This window comes from Mobula hypostoma, chromosome 18, assembly GCF_963921235.1.
Source record: "Mobula hypostoma chromosome 18, sMobHyp1.1, whole genome shotgun sequence".
NCBI classification, from domain to species: domain Eukaryota; kingdom Metazoa; phylum Chordata; class Chondrichthyes; order Myliobatiformes; family Myliobatidae; genus Mobula; species Mobula hypostoma.
The window spans coordinates 36,472,604-36,487,706 of NC_086114.1; the positions used below are offsets into that span (position 1 = coordinate 36,472,604).

Here is a 15,103-nt window from a genome sequence, read left to right on the forward strand (position 1 = left end):
GAATAAAGAAAGGTCTTACAACCACCTCTCATTCACACAAAAGTGAATTACAAAATTTTCAATCCCTGCAGGACAAACATGGCCTAGAACACAATGACTTTTTTAGGTACCTTCAAGGACAACATCATGTTAACCAGAGTTGTAGATATACAGACTTATCAACAGAATTAGAATTTTTCAAGATTCTGAATTTGGCTTACAGTTCAATACCAAGTAAATCAATTTCTCGATTATATAATGCCCCCTCTCATGCCAAAAATGAAAACACATTGTATATTAAAGTGGGAGAAAGAAGCGGGGTTGGTACTTTCAGAGGAGGCTTGGGGGAAAATATGCAGCTTCCAGTGGTCTTCGACTAACTCTTTGATTTGGAGAGAACATTGTTGGAAAAATATTATAAGATACTTCAAGACCCCATACCAGGAAAAATATAAAGACACAAACGTGGCGTGTTGCAGAAGGTGTGGCTCCAAGGAGGCAAATCATTTCTATGTTTTTTGGGATTGCCCTGAATTAAGTTTATATTAGGAAGGTATTCACAGAACATCAGTTAAAGTATTTAAGACTCAGATACCTCCTGAGACTCTCTACTTGGGGCATGTATTGTTTTTGGAACAGAAGAAAGATATAAAGCTGCTGCTGGCCCTTTTAGCGGCAAGTAAGAAATCAATCACCAGAAAGTGGTTAAATCCAACATCACCTACATTAGAAGATTGGCATGAAATCATTTTGGAAATATTTAAAATGGAAAAGATGACCTACTCTCTGAGAATTCAAAAGGAAAAATTTTATCAAATTTGGAATAAATGGATTGAATTTATAACCCCAGAGTGAGCAGACTTCAGATGACTCTCCTAATGGTTTATACTGTTTGTCTCACCAACATAGTAATAGTGTTAATGTAAGCACCCTTGGCTCGAATGTTTACTGTTCTTTTTTTTTTTGGAAAATGTGGAATTAACACAAGTAAAGAAAAGATCTGGGGAAATTTTGGACCAGAAGAGATACATGGGAATTAGTATTCAACCACTATTATTAATATTTTTTATAACAACTATTATCATTATTTAGTTTAATAGAGTGGAATTACAATTGCACATAAACATCTATTTGAGTGCCTAATTATTTTCTATATTATCTCAATGTGCACTTGTGAACGTACAAATTAATATAGATTTACTCACATAAAAAATGGAAGAGGTTATATATGTTAAAAATAAGTTTGTGTATTACTTGTGAATACCTTATCCAAATAAAATTTTTTGAAAAAGATTTTCCATTCAAGGGTATTGGTCCTTTTGTATCAAGCTGTGATGCAGTCAGTCAACATACCCTCCACCACAAGTCTATAGAAGTTTGTCAAATTTTTAAATGTCATTCTGGATCTTCGCAATCTTCTAAGGTAGTAGAGGCACTGCCTTGCTTGCGCTGTAATTGCATTTGCGTCCAGAATAGGTCCTCTGAAATAGCACTGAGGAATTTAAAGTTGCTCACTCTCTCCTCCTCTGATTCCCACAATGAGAGCTGGTCAAGGCTCCCTGGTCAATCAGCCCTTGGTCTTGCTGACATTGAGTAAGAGATTGATAATCTGGCTGAGTGATACCAGAACAACAATCTCCATCCAATATGTTGATTTGGCATCATCTTTGATTTGGCCAATGACAGTGGTGTTGTCAGCAAACTTAATATGGCACTGGAACTTTGCTTAGCTACACAGTCATAAATGTAAAGTGAGTAGAGCAAGGGGCTCGGCGCAGTCCTGTGGTGCAGCTGTGTTGATGGAGATTATAGAGGAGATGTTGTCAATCTGAACAGACTGGGATCTGCAAGTGAGAAAATAGAGGATCCAATTGCCCAAGGGGGTAATGAGGCCAAGGTCTTGAAATTTAATGATAAGTTTTGAGCGGATGATGGTACTAAATGCTGAACTGTAGTTGATGAAGAGCATGCTGATGTATGCATTATATAGAGTGAATCCAAATAGTGCAGTTTAAAAACCTGAATTGTTGAATAGTACTGTAGCCTCAAATCTTAGCAAAATTGCTCCACTGCAAGAGAATCTCCCCAAAGATTTAAGAAAACATTTTAAATATTTGCACAAATTTATCATCATTTTTATCCATGCACAACAAAAATTTGCATGCTACAGCCTGTCTAGTTTCACATATTTTGATGGGCCAAATGGCCTAATTCTTCTCCTGTGTCTTTTGTTCTTGTATCTCCTTAACCCTAAATAAGACCTTGCACAGCTTGCTCAGATTACTATTGACTGCTGACCAGTCTCCTTTTTCCTAGACGTTGTAGTTCTTTATCTAGTCCCATCCTCTGAATTAGCTATGTAGAGTTTGAGTGCTTGCTGCTGATTTTAGTCTTCTAGTCATGAAGAAATACAAGCCTCTTAAAAAAAAATTTCAGTCCGAGGTTCACTGGCAGTCCATTTTTGTTAACTTTTCTGGGGTATGTAGGAATTTTATCTGTGTAGGTAATTTTGAGGAATAAATGTGAGGCTAAATATTGAATAACTGAATGCATTACATTAAAGCAGTCACGAGGAAATCTGCAGATGCTGGAATTTCAAGCAACACACACAAAAATTGCTGTTGAACGCAGCAGGCCAGGCAGCATCTCTAGGAAGAGGTACAGTCAACGTTTCAGGCTGAGACCCTTCGTCAGGACGTCAGGAAGGGTCTCGGCCTGAAATGTCGACTGTACCTCTTCCTAGAGATGCTGCCCGGCCTGCTGCGTTCACCAGCAATTTTTATGTGTTACATTAAAGCAGTGGTCTGTCACAGATAACAAGTATATGACAATAAGACAGGAGCAGAATTAGCCCATTTGGCCAATCAAGACTGCTCCATCATGACTCATTTATTATCCCCCTCAGCCCCATTATCTGTCTTCTCTCTGTAACCTTTTGATGCCCTGACTAATCAAGAACCTTTCAACCTCCACTTTAAATATACCCAATGACTTGGACTCCACAGCCATCCATGACAATGAATTCCACAGATTCACCACCCTCTGGCTAAAGAAAGTCCTGCTCATCGCTTCTAAATGGATGTCTGTCTGCTCTGAAGCTGCTTCCTCTGGTCCCCTTTAGGAAAGATATCCTTTCCACATCATCTCTGTCTAGGTCTTTCAATATTCAGCAGATCTCAATGGGAACCTTCTCTGCTCCCCCCACCCAAACTGTCCTAAACCCCAGTCAGTACAGGCCCAGAGCCACTAAATACACCTCGTTCATTAACCAAACAAGAAAAATTGAAGATGCTGGAAATCCAAGCAACACACACACACAAAATGGGGGAGGAACTTAGCAGGCCAGGTAGCATCTATGGAAAAGAGTGTAGTTGATGTTTCGGGCTGAGACCCTTCCAGTCCTTCTGAAGAGTTTTGGTCCGAAACATTGACTGTACTCTTTTCCATAGGTGCTGCCTGGCCTGCTGAGTTCCTCCAGCATTTTGTGTGCGGCTCATGCATTAACCCTTTTTTCCCCCTGTGGAATCATTCTCGTAAACCTACTCTGGACCCTCTCCAATGCCACCACATCTCATCTTAGATAAGGGGCCCAAAGCTGCTTGCAGTACTCCCAAGTGTGGTCTGACCAATACCTTATAAAGGCTCAGCATCACATCCTTTCTCTTATTTTCTAGTCTTGAAATGAATGCTAACATATGGGAATAAAGAAACCATGAGAACTGAAACAAACTTGTTTTCCATCACTGAACATGTGATGTGGTTTCCTGACTCTTTATTCTGCTTACGTTTGACATTCATAAATAATCTTGGCATCCAATAGGTCCTTCACACAAGTTCAGCAACAAATATCATCTGTTCTGTAGTCTGTTTAAAATGCGCGAATGCTCTTAAAATGCAGATGAATGCAAGGACTTTGTGCGAATGAGGCTCCAGTGAACTGTTGTGAGAACATCAACAGACTTTTGTGGAGCAAGGCTTGAATAGGTGCATTTCAACTTTGACTCATTTTAATCATTACCACTGCTGCTTTGTATTAGTTCTTTCGTCTTATTTACATTTCCTTTCGTTCCTATTTATTACAGCATCTACTACTAAATCTATTTACCTTGCATTCACCTATTATCTTGTGTAATCTCCTTATTTTCTCTTCAAAGTTCCTGCTTCTGTGCATTGTTTAAAATTGGTTTCCAACGTTTTGTCAATTCCAACTAAACATAGACCTGGTATCACACATCAAAGTTGCTAGTGAACGCAGCAGGCCAGGCAGCATCTTTAGGAAGAGGTACAGTCGACGTTTTGGGCCGAGACCCTTCGTCAGGACTAGGTACATTGACCTGGTATATTTGTTTTCTCTGCAAATGTTTGATCTTGACCATATTCAGCATATGTTGCTTTTGTGTTCAGGTTTTAGCGCCTACAATGCTTTTTATTTGGTAGGGGGAATCTAAAATATTCCTCACACACGTTTTCTCAGTTTCAACTTCTGGTTGATTTATATCTTGTCTTCTGATATGGGATCAGGGACATTGGTGCATGATACAAAGTGAAAAACCTATCAAATATTGATAAGCCTGGATAGAGTGGACATGGAGAGGATGTTTCTTGTATTGTAGGAGTCTAGAACCAGAAGGCACAGCCTCATAATAGAAGTACACCCCTTTAAAACAGAGATGAAGATTTTCTTCAGCCAGAAGGTGGTGAATCTGTGGAATTCATTGCCACAGACATCTGTGGAGGCCAAGTCATTGTGTATATTTAAACTGGAGATTGGTACGTTCTTGATTAGTAAGGGTGTAAAGGTTATGGTGAGAAGGCAGAAGACTGGGGTTGAAAGGGAAATAAATTGGTCTTGATTGAATAGCAGAACAAACAATGGGCTGAATGGTCTAATTTACTCCCATTTCTTATAGGCTAAGTGCTATTTTGAATAAGCTGGTTTATGGAGGATAGGGCATCACAGAGCATTGAAATTGTCCAGTGTGATTGGCATTAGAAATTCAGATTTTTTTTTGCAGTAGACACTTTGTAGTTCCTTTATCAAACTGAAGCAGGCAGCGGAGTGAGGGTGCAGAGTGATCGGGCTTTGGCTCAACAGGCTTAGGCAGAAACGGGAAGAGGCTTCCTGCGACCATTGAGTCTCATAGTAAAGGGGTAAGTTACCGGTTTATTTATTTAGTAATAACAGTAGCATTAGAGGTATGCATTTAGGATTAGTGTTGTGCTTGGAGTGCCAGATGTGGGGACCCTGGGAGACTCCCAGCCTCCCCAAGGATTACATCTGCGCCAGGTGCATTGAGATGAGGCTCCTTAAGGACTGTGTCAGGGATCTGGAGCTGCAACTTGATGACCTTCAGCTAATTAGGGAAAGTGAGGAGGTGATTGATAATACCTATAGAGAGATAACCTCTGTGACAGTCCCCCTCAGAAATCGATATATCGTTTTAGATACTGTTGGAGAGGTTGACCTGACAGAGGAAGACCATAGCGGACGGGACTCTGGCACTCTGCCCAGTGCCTTGATCAAGAGAGCAAGGAGAAATGCAGTAGTTATAGGGGATTCCATAGTGGGGGGAACAGACAAGAGAATCTGTGAGCCGGACAAGAATACCCGGATGGTGTGTTGCCTCCCTGGTGCCAGGGTACGGGAGGTCTCAGATCAGGTCCAGAGTATTCTGAGGAGAGAGGGCGAGCAGCCAGAAGTCTTGGTACATGTTCGTACCAATGACATAGACAGAAAAAGAGAGGAGGTCCTGAAGGAAGATTACTGGGAGCTAGGAAGAAATTGAAAAGCCGGACCTCTAGAGCAATAATTTCAGGATTACTGCCTGAGCCACGTGCTAATGAAGGTAAGAATAGCAGAATTAAGCAGATGAATGTGTGGCTAAGTAACTGTTGCAGGGGGCAGGGCTTCAAATACTTGGATCATTGGGATCTATTTTGGGTGAGGTATGATTTATACCTGTGGTCCCCAACCTCCGGGCTGTGGACCGATGCATTGCCGCGAAGCATGCAGGGGTGCAGCGGTGGCCGGAACACATCCAGCACATCTTTAAGAAAAAGCCAAAATAAACAAGCTAATTAATTAGGTGCTGCCCGGCACGTAAATGTCAGTCCAGACTCTGGCATGGTTCTGGAGGACTGGAAGGTCGCAGATGTAGTTCTGCTGTTTAAGAAAGGAGAGAGGCAGCAAAAAGAAAATTACAGACCTATTAGTCTGACATCAGTAGTTGGAAAGTTATTGGAGTCGATCCTCAAGGATGAGGTTATGAAATACCTTGAGGTGCATGACAAGATAAGCCCAAGCCAGCATGGTTTCATGAAGGGAAGATCCTGCTTCACCAACCTATTGGAATTTTTTGAGGTAATCTCAAATAAGATTGACAAGGGAGAGGCTGTGGATGTTGTGTATTTGGAGTTTCAAAAGGCCTTCGATAAGGTGCCGCATAAGAGGCTGCTTAATAAGATGAGAGCCCATGGAATTACAGGAAAGATATTGGAATGGGTGGAGCATTGGCTGATAGCAAAGGGTGGGAATAAAGGGATCCTATTCTGATTGGTTACTAGTGGTGTTCTGCAGGGGTCGGTGTTGGGGCCACTTCTTTTTACAATGTATATCGATGATTTAGATTATGGATTGAATGATTTTGTGGCTAAGTTTGTGGATGACACCAAGATAGGTGGAGGAGCAGGAAGTGTTGAAGGAACGGAATGGTCAGTTTAAGAGAGTGAGCAAAGAAATGGCAGGTGAGATACAGTGTAGAGAAGTGTAGGGTAGTACATTTTGGAAGAAGAAATAATTGGGCAGATTATTATTTGGATGGGGAGAAAATTCAAAAATTGTAAGTGCAAAGGGACTTGGGGGCCCTCGTGCAGGATACTGTAAAGGTTAATGGCCAGGTTGGATCGGCAGTAAGGAAGACGAATGCTATGTTGCCATTCATTTCAAGAGGAATAGTGTATAAGAGTAAGGAGGTGTTGATGAGGCTCTATGGGGCACTGGTGAGACCTCATTTGGAAAAGTGTGTGCAGTTTTGGGCCTCCTATCTTAGAAGGGATGTACTGATGTTGGGAGAGAGTTCAGAGAAGATTTACGAGGATAATTCTTGGAATTCAGGGGCTAACATATGAGGAGCGTTTGTCGGCTCTTGGACTGTATTCATTAGAGTATAGAAGAATGAGAGGGGATCTCATAGAAATATTTTGAATGTTGAAAGGGTTGGACAGAGTAGATATGGAAAGGCTGTTTTCCTTGGTGGGTGAGTCCAGGACAAAAGGCCACAGTCTTAGAATTAGAGGGTACCCATTTAAAACAGAGGTGAGGAGAAATTTTTTGAGCCAGAAGGTCGTGGATTTATGGAATTCGTTGCCACATACAGCTGTGGAGGCCTGATCATTGAGGGTGTTTAAGGAGGAGATTGATAGGTCTTGTATGCAGTTGACCAGTCTGAAAACAACCTGTATTTTTGTGTTTAAAAATTACTTTCTCTTACATTTCTCAGCTGACTGCAAATGGCCCATCCCATTTAAAGCTAAGTTTTAAAATCAATCTTTCAGCAGTTGTTGATGCCTGTTACTCTTGACTGCACTTGGTGGCGTTACTCAATCCTGTTGCAGTGCTGCTGCTAAGATTAGTTTGATTCTGTTTGTTATGTCCTGAACAGCCTATAGAAACCGGGGGTGTGTTCCTTTGAAACTCAAAAACATTAGGATGTTCTAATTGTTCTATAAATACTTGCAAGTGGGGAGTGGTGGTTATAGTTATCAAATCAAAATCTCCTTTTCCAAATCTCCATTGATTTTTGAGGCTTAAGGCACACTATGCAGTGCAAACTGCTGTTGCAGTTATACAAACAACATATTTGTGCGTGCATAGATGGAGCTGAGGGATAAGCAGGAGGATTATCTTTTGTTTAAACAGTAGTGAAAATAGCATTAGTGAAGGTTCAATATGATTATTCTGTGGAAAGTTGACAGTCAAATTGATTTTAGGTTGTGATTACAAAACCATTAATTTTCACCAGGAGGACTGTTTAGTAATCTCTGGCCATCTGTATGTATCATACAATTCCCTAATGTGTTGAGCTCACCATTGTTCACTGGATGTCAGTGATTTGGATTCTGATGTTAATGTGGATGAGGGGCAGGGGTGAAGGGAGGTAGAGCGATGGTAGTAGGTTGAAGCAGCCCAGAAAGTGCTGAAGGGCTAGCTAAAACAACTTGGATAAAGAGTGAGCAACCAGTGGTCTGCTGGAAGGACTCAGCAGTCAAGCAGCACCTGTGGGAGGAAAGGAATTGAAACCCTCCATTCGGATCTGCCCTGTCTTGTACCACCTGTCTTAAAGCAGAGCTTGGCCCAAAACATTGACAGTTTCTTTCCTGCCTTAAGTACTGATGGACTCATGAAGTTCCTCCAGCAGATTATCGCTCCAGATTTCAACATCTGCAGTCTCTTGTGTCTCCATGGATAAATAGCGGCAAGTTATCTTGACCGCAGGAAAGCGTAAATCAGTATGCAAATAGTAACATAATACATCAAATGTGGTGTTCCATTTTTTAAAAAAAGCAGTAGGAGTTGCAGGGCTAACATAGAAACATAGAAAGTAGGTGCAGGAATAGGCCATTCGGCCCTTCAAGCCTGCACCGCCATTCACTATGGTCATGGCTGATCATCCAACTCAGAACCCTGTACCTGCCTTCTCTCCATACCCCTGATCCCTTTAGCCACAAGGGCCATATCTAACTCCCTCTTAAATATAGCCAATGAACTGGCCTCAACTGTTTCCTGTGGCAGAGAATTCCACAGATTCACCACTCTCTGTGTGAAGAAGTTTTTCTTCATCTCGGTCCTAAAAGGCTTCCCCTTTATCCTCAAACTGTGACCCCCTCGTTCTGGACTTCCCCAACATCGGGAACAATCTAAATTCCAGAGAGTATAAGCCTAGTTGATCCAGTCTTTCATCATATGGAAGTCCTGCTATCCCAGGAATCAATCTGGTGAACATTCTTTGTACTCCCTCTATGGCAAGAATGTCTTTCCTCAGATTAGGGGACCAAAACTGCACATGATACTCCAGGTGTGGTCTCACCAAGGCCTTGTACAACTGCAGTAGTACCTCCCTGCTCCTTACTCGAATCCTCTTGCTATGAATGCCAGCATACCATTCACCTTTTTCACCGCCTGCTGTACCTGCATGCCCACTTTCAATGACTGGTATATAATGACACCCAGGTCTCGTTGCACCTCCCCTTTTCCTAATTGGCCACCATTCAGATAATAATGTGTTTTCCTGTTCTTGCCACCAAAGTGGATAACCTCACATTTATCCACATTAAATTGCATCTGCCATGAATTTGCCCACTCACCTAACCTATCCAAGTCACCCTGCATCCTCTTAGCATCCTCCTCACAGCTAACACTGCCGCCCAGCTTCGTGTCATCCACAAACTTGGAGATGCTGCATTTAATTCCCTCGTCTAAATCATTGATATATATTGTAAACAACTGGGGTCCCAGCACTGAGCCTTGCGGTAGCCCACTAGTCACTGCCTGCCATTCTGAAATCAATTTTCTTGGGGCTTCCACTATTGATAGGAAAGGGTCTTTTGCCAATTCAGTGTACACTATGATATCAAGAAATACCAAAGGGTGCAATAGTCTCAAAGAGATTGGATGACATCTCACCTGAAACATTGAAAATTTACTCCATGACTCACCAAGTATTCCTGTGTAGTTGACAACTACCATCTACTGGATGATTTGGAGAAATGCATGACTGTTTCCTGTTCACACAAAGCAGGATAAATGCAATCCGGCTAATGATTGCCTAATCAGTTTATTTAGAGTTATTAACAGACGGAGGAAATTTGACCATATTATGTATGTGCTTTTCTGATGTTTGTTCTGCTTTTTGTCCTGGTGGCTAGGCTTGACTCCATTTTTGTCTTGTCCAAATATGAAGCAATGAGATTAATTTCATGGGTGCAGTAGTTTTAAATTTTTAAACATCAAAGTAACATCTGATGGAGTGCAGTATCAATAAATCTTCTTAATATTGGTCAGTAATGTTGAAGTTGCTCTCTAGTTGAAGTCTTCAAGAAAGGTGGTTGTGATCATTGGAAGTCAGTCTTCTCAGTCCCAAGATATGCCAGCAATTTCTTAGGTGCAGTGTCCTAGGCTGAAACGTCTTCTGGTAAATGAAAACTAAACAAAATCTTCAGAGTTGGGAATCTGAAATTTAAAAACTCTGCAAGTAAGGCAGAATAGGTGGAAAGAAAACATTTGTTTCAGATCAGAACCTGAAAAGAGAAAATGAGCTTGAAGTAGTAGAGAAGGTTGGGGAGGGCAGTGGGTTGAAATATAGGTAATGTCTGTAACAGGGTGGATAGTACTGTCAACTACAAAGTTTCACCACCAAACAAGCCCTCTTTCCCTCCTTTCAACATCTCAAAGAGATTGCTCTTTCTGTGGCTCTCTGGTCTGCTCTTTTGTCCCCACTCATTCCCTGTGTATGGTACTTTGCTATGTAACTGCAGGAAATGCATTGCCTGTGCTTTCATCACTTCCCTTCTCACTATCCAGGGATCAGTCAGTCTTTCCAAGTAAGGCAGTTATTCACCTGCACTTCCAATCTAATGTACTACATTCTACATTCAAAAGGTGGTCTCCTGTACCCTGGGCACAGATGGGATGATCAGTTTGTGAAGCTCTTGCAGAGTGACCCTGAGCTTCTGGTTGCCTGCCAGCGTAAGCTTTGTAGAGCACCTCATTTCTCTGCACATATTGCTGTCTGCAAGATTTGATATGGATTCTCCAACTTCGGATAATCACTTGCTCTGAACTGGCTGTGCTAGCTGTTCCTTTCTTCACTGCCCTGTGAGGACAGACCATACAGCACCATCCGGACTTAACAACACTAACAACTATTACATTGCAAAGAGTTTAATTGCCCATTCAGTGTCTACATCACTCCATTCAGTTATGGACATTCACTTTGTTTCACCCATTGCCATCCTCCATCCTCTCTGCTATTTAATCTAATGCACTTCCTCTATCTCAATGGTAATAAAGGTTCTTTAATCTTGTACAGGTGCTGCCAAGCCTGTAGATTTTTTCTAGAATTTTCTGGTTTTATTTCTGAAATATTTTTTAGCTGCTTCAGTGAACCTCGTAGAATACGAAAGTAAGTTGGCCAGTAATATTAGAGGATTCCAAAAGTTTCCTCAGATTCATAGTGTAAAAGAGGGGCAAGAGTGGATATCGGACAACTTGAAAACTGTTGGAGAGGTAGTAATGGGGGACAATAAAATGGCGGATGAACTAAAGTATTTTGCATTAGTCTTCACTGTGAAAGACACTAGCAATATGGTTGAAGTTCCAGGTGTCAGGGGTCATGAAGTGTGTGAAGTTAACATAACTTGAGAGAAAGTTCTTGGGAAATTGGAGTGTCTGAAGGTAGATAAGTCATCTGGAGCAGATGGTGTACACCCCAGAGTTCTGAAAGAGGTGGCTGAAGAGATCGTGGCAGCATTTGTATTGATCTTTCAAGAATAACTAGACTCTGGTATGGTTCCTGAAGACTGGAAAATTGCAAATGTCACTTCGCTCTTCAAGAAGAGAGAGCGAGAGGCAGAAGAAAGGAAACTATAGGCCAGTTAGTCTGATCCCAGTGGTTGGGAAGATGTTGGAGTCAATTATTCAGGATGAGGTCTCGGGGTACTTGGAGGCACCTGATAAAGTAAGCCATAGTCAGCATGGTTTCCCTGAGGGAAAATCTTGCCTGACAAATCTGGAATTCTTTGAAGAAATAACAAGCAGGACAGACAATAGAGAATCGGTTGATGTTGTGTACTTGGATTTTAAGAAGGCCTTTGACAAGGTGCCACACATGAGGCTGCTTAACAAGCTACGAGCCCATGTTAATGCATAAAAAGATTCCAGTATGGATTAAGCAGTGGCTGATTGACAGGAGGCAAAGAATAGGAATAAAGGATCCCTTTTCTGGCTGGCGCCAGTGACTAGTGGTGTTTCATAGGGGGTCTGTGTTGGGACTGATTCTTTATACGTTATATGTCAATGATTTGGATGATGGAATTGATAGCTTTGTTGCAAAGTTTACAGACAATATGAATATAGATGGAGGGGCAGGTAGTTTTGAGACTGTAGAGAGGCTACAGAAGGACTTTGATTAGGAGAATGGGCAAAGAAATGGCAGATGGAATACAGAGTCGCTAAGTGGTCATACACTTTGGTAGAAGAAATGAAAAGGTTGACGTTTTTCTAAATGGAGAGAAAATACAAAACTGAGGTGCAAGGGGACTTGGGAGTCATTTTGCAGCATTCCCTAAAGATTCATTTGTAGGTTGAGTCTGGTGAGGAAGACAAATGTAATGTTGGCATTCATTTTAAGAGGACTGGGATATAAAAGCAAGGATGTAATGTTGATACTTTATAAAGCACTGGTGAGGCCTCACTTGGAGTATTGTGAGCAGTTTTGGGTCCCTAACCTTAGAAAGGATGTGCTGAACTAGAGACTGTTCAAAGGAGATTTATGAAAATAATTCCAGAATTGAATGGCTTGTCATATGAAGAACACTTGATGGTTCTAGGTCTGTATTTACTGGAACTCAGAAGTTTGAGGGGTGACCTCATTGAAACCTATTAAATGGTGAAAGGCCTTGATAGAGAAGATGTGGAGTCTCAGACCAGAGAACACAACCTCAGACTGAAAAGAAAGACTAATGTGGTCTTTTCATACCAGAGCACTGATAACAGAAATGCCAACGGATAGGTTTCATTCAACGCCTGTTGGATTTCCCTCAAGATTCTCTAAGACCAAAGGGCATAGGCTCGGAATAGAGGGACGTCCATTTAGAATGGAGGCGAGGAGGAACTTCTTTCAGCCAGAGAGTGGTGAATCGGTGGAATTCTTTGCCACAGACAACTGTGGAGGCCAAGTCTTTATGTATATTTAAGGTAGCAGTTGATTGGTCAGGGCATGAAGAGATACAGGGAGAAGGCAGGAAATCAGGGCTGAAAGGAAAAATGGATCTGCCATGATGAAATGGCAGAGCAGACTCATTGGAACAAATGGCCTAATTCTGCTCCTGTATCTTAGGCTACGTCCACACTAGACCAGATAAATCCGTAACTGAAGCTTTTTCTCTTCGTTTTGATCCTTTGTCCACACTGAAACGGCGTTTTCCTCCCCTGAAAACTGAGCTTTTCTAAAACGCTGTCCAAGTGTGTAAATCTGAAAATGCCGGTTGGGCGATGTAGTGTGTACGGCATAACCGGAGCTTTTTAAAAATGCTGTCCTGATGTGCCGGAACAGATGGTGGCAGCAGTGCGGCATTTCATTGTTTTCTTGAACGCATATATAGTACCTTTCTTTATAGTGGTTGAGGATGTCGTTGTACTTGGTTTGGCACAACTCCCGGTCCACGTTTTCCACTGCTTTGCTGACTTTGTAGTCGTTTGTAACTCGCAGAAGCAGCTCGACTTCATTGTCTGTCCAAACGAAGAAGTCTAGTCTGCTTTTTCCAGTGGAGGTTTTCTTTGTATTCCTCGAAGACATTGTTGAAAACTTTCTTTCACTGTTGTTGTAGGTACTGTAGTTTTTGACCAATGGAAATAGCACAACACCGCCGCAAAAACGGAAATAGGATACTGTTTCCTCTTCGCTTGTTTTCTATAGATATGTCCTGCGCCTGCCCAGTAGGAGGAGATTCGCCCAAATACCCATTTTAATGTGGATGGAGGTATTTTCAAAAACGCCTGGTGTGGACGCCTATCGTTTTTACGCTAAACCAGTGTTTTCAAAATTATCCGGTCTAGTGTGGACGTAGCCTTAAGGCTGATTTATACTTGTACGTATGGGCTACGCCATAGGCCTGATTTATACTTTTGCGTAGACCTACGCCGTAGTGAGCATGCGTAGTTGTGTCTGTGTCACTCTGCAATTCACCGCCAAAACGCTAGTTGGCGGTGGGGTTTTTATGCCACAGTGAGTTTCTTCATGAGAGACATGGACGAGAAAATGCTTTTCAAATATTTTCGGATGTTGGTAGGTAGATTTGACGATTTGGTTCATCGTCTCCAATCATTTATTTCGTATCAGTGTACAGACATGGCGGAGAAAAGCAACCGGAAATGTGTATGAGGAAATGCAATGCTACCAAGCAGACCAATCACAGTTGTTGCAGGCTGCGTCGTCGCGGCGTGTGATTTACATTTTTGGGGAGGCGCACATCACCCTACGGCTTAGGGTACGCGGTACCTACAGCGTACATTTGACGCAGAAGTATAAATTGGGCTTTACAGTCTAATGTGGACTTACATTTGTGTTTCTGTTTCTTCCTGCTTGCTAAAGATAAGTTAATTGACTAATGCATTTAGAATGGTAGAATGGAGAGTAAACAAGCAGTATTTGTATAAATGGGATTTAATGATTGCCAAATGGCTGATTTCATGCTGTATAACTGATTCTAACTCAAATGTGATAGTTTAGTGCCAATGGGATCTGAAAGAACAAGAGGAGGAAGAAGTTGTCTGAGAAATATCCCTTTCAAAGCCAAAACATCTGTTTTGTTCTTCAGTTGTACTTTTACGGTGGAAAATTTTAGCTTGTGTCTCTGATTACAGGTATCCGTTACAGCACAGATGTCTGTGTGGATGAAGTGAAAGCTCTGGCCTCTTTGATGACATACAAATGTGCAGTGGTTGGTAAGTGCTGTGACCAGTGCACTGAATCTGTCTTTTGATGTATTGAATGGTTTATCCTCAGCGTTGTGTTAACAAATATATTAACTACCCAATGGAATGTCTCCTGTTTAGGGAAGTAATCAGTTCTGGAATCATTTTTAAAAGTAAATTCTGAGAAATGTTTTGCAAATGCTTATAATTCCTTTACCAGCTTATCGGTTGGAAAATACAGATTAGAGCTTGTACATTTTCCTCATTCATCATTATCATCACCATCCAACTAACCACAAGATAGTTTAAAATGCAGAGATTCTCCCTGTATATAGCATGTCCTTTCTCTCTCCCTGTATTCCATTCTAAGGATTCAGTGCTAAGATTGTGCAGTGGAATATTTAGAATCACGTACTCAATTTACATTTTAGA

General features: G+C 41.5%; 1 protein-coding gene across 1 annotated transcript in view; it reads left to right on the plus strand.

Annotated features, from left to right (window-relative positions):
- The window catches only part of LOC134358478 (glutamate dehydrogenase, mitochondrial), an 89,052-nt gene that overhangs the window by 35,397 nt on the left and 38,552 nt on the right, over positions 1–15,103 (plus strand). The window contains exon 2 of the mRNA XM_063070728.1: positions 14,621–14,701. Coding sequence (XP_062926798.1) covers positions 14,621–14,701 — 81 coding nt within the window. The remainder of the gene's footprint in view (positions 1–14,620; positions 14,702–15,103) is intronic.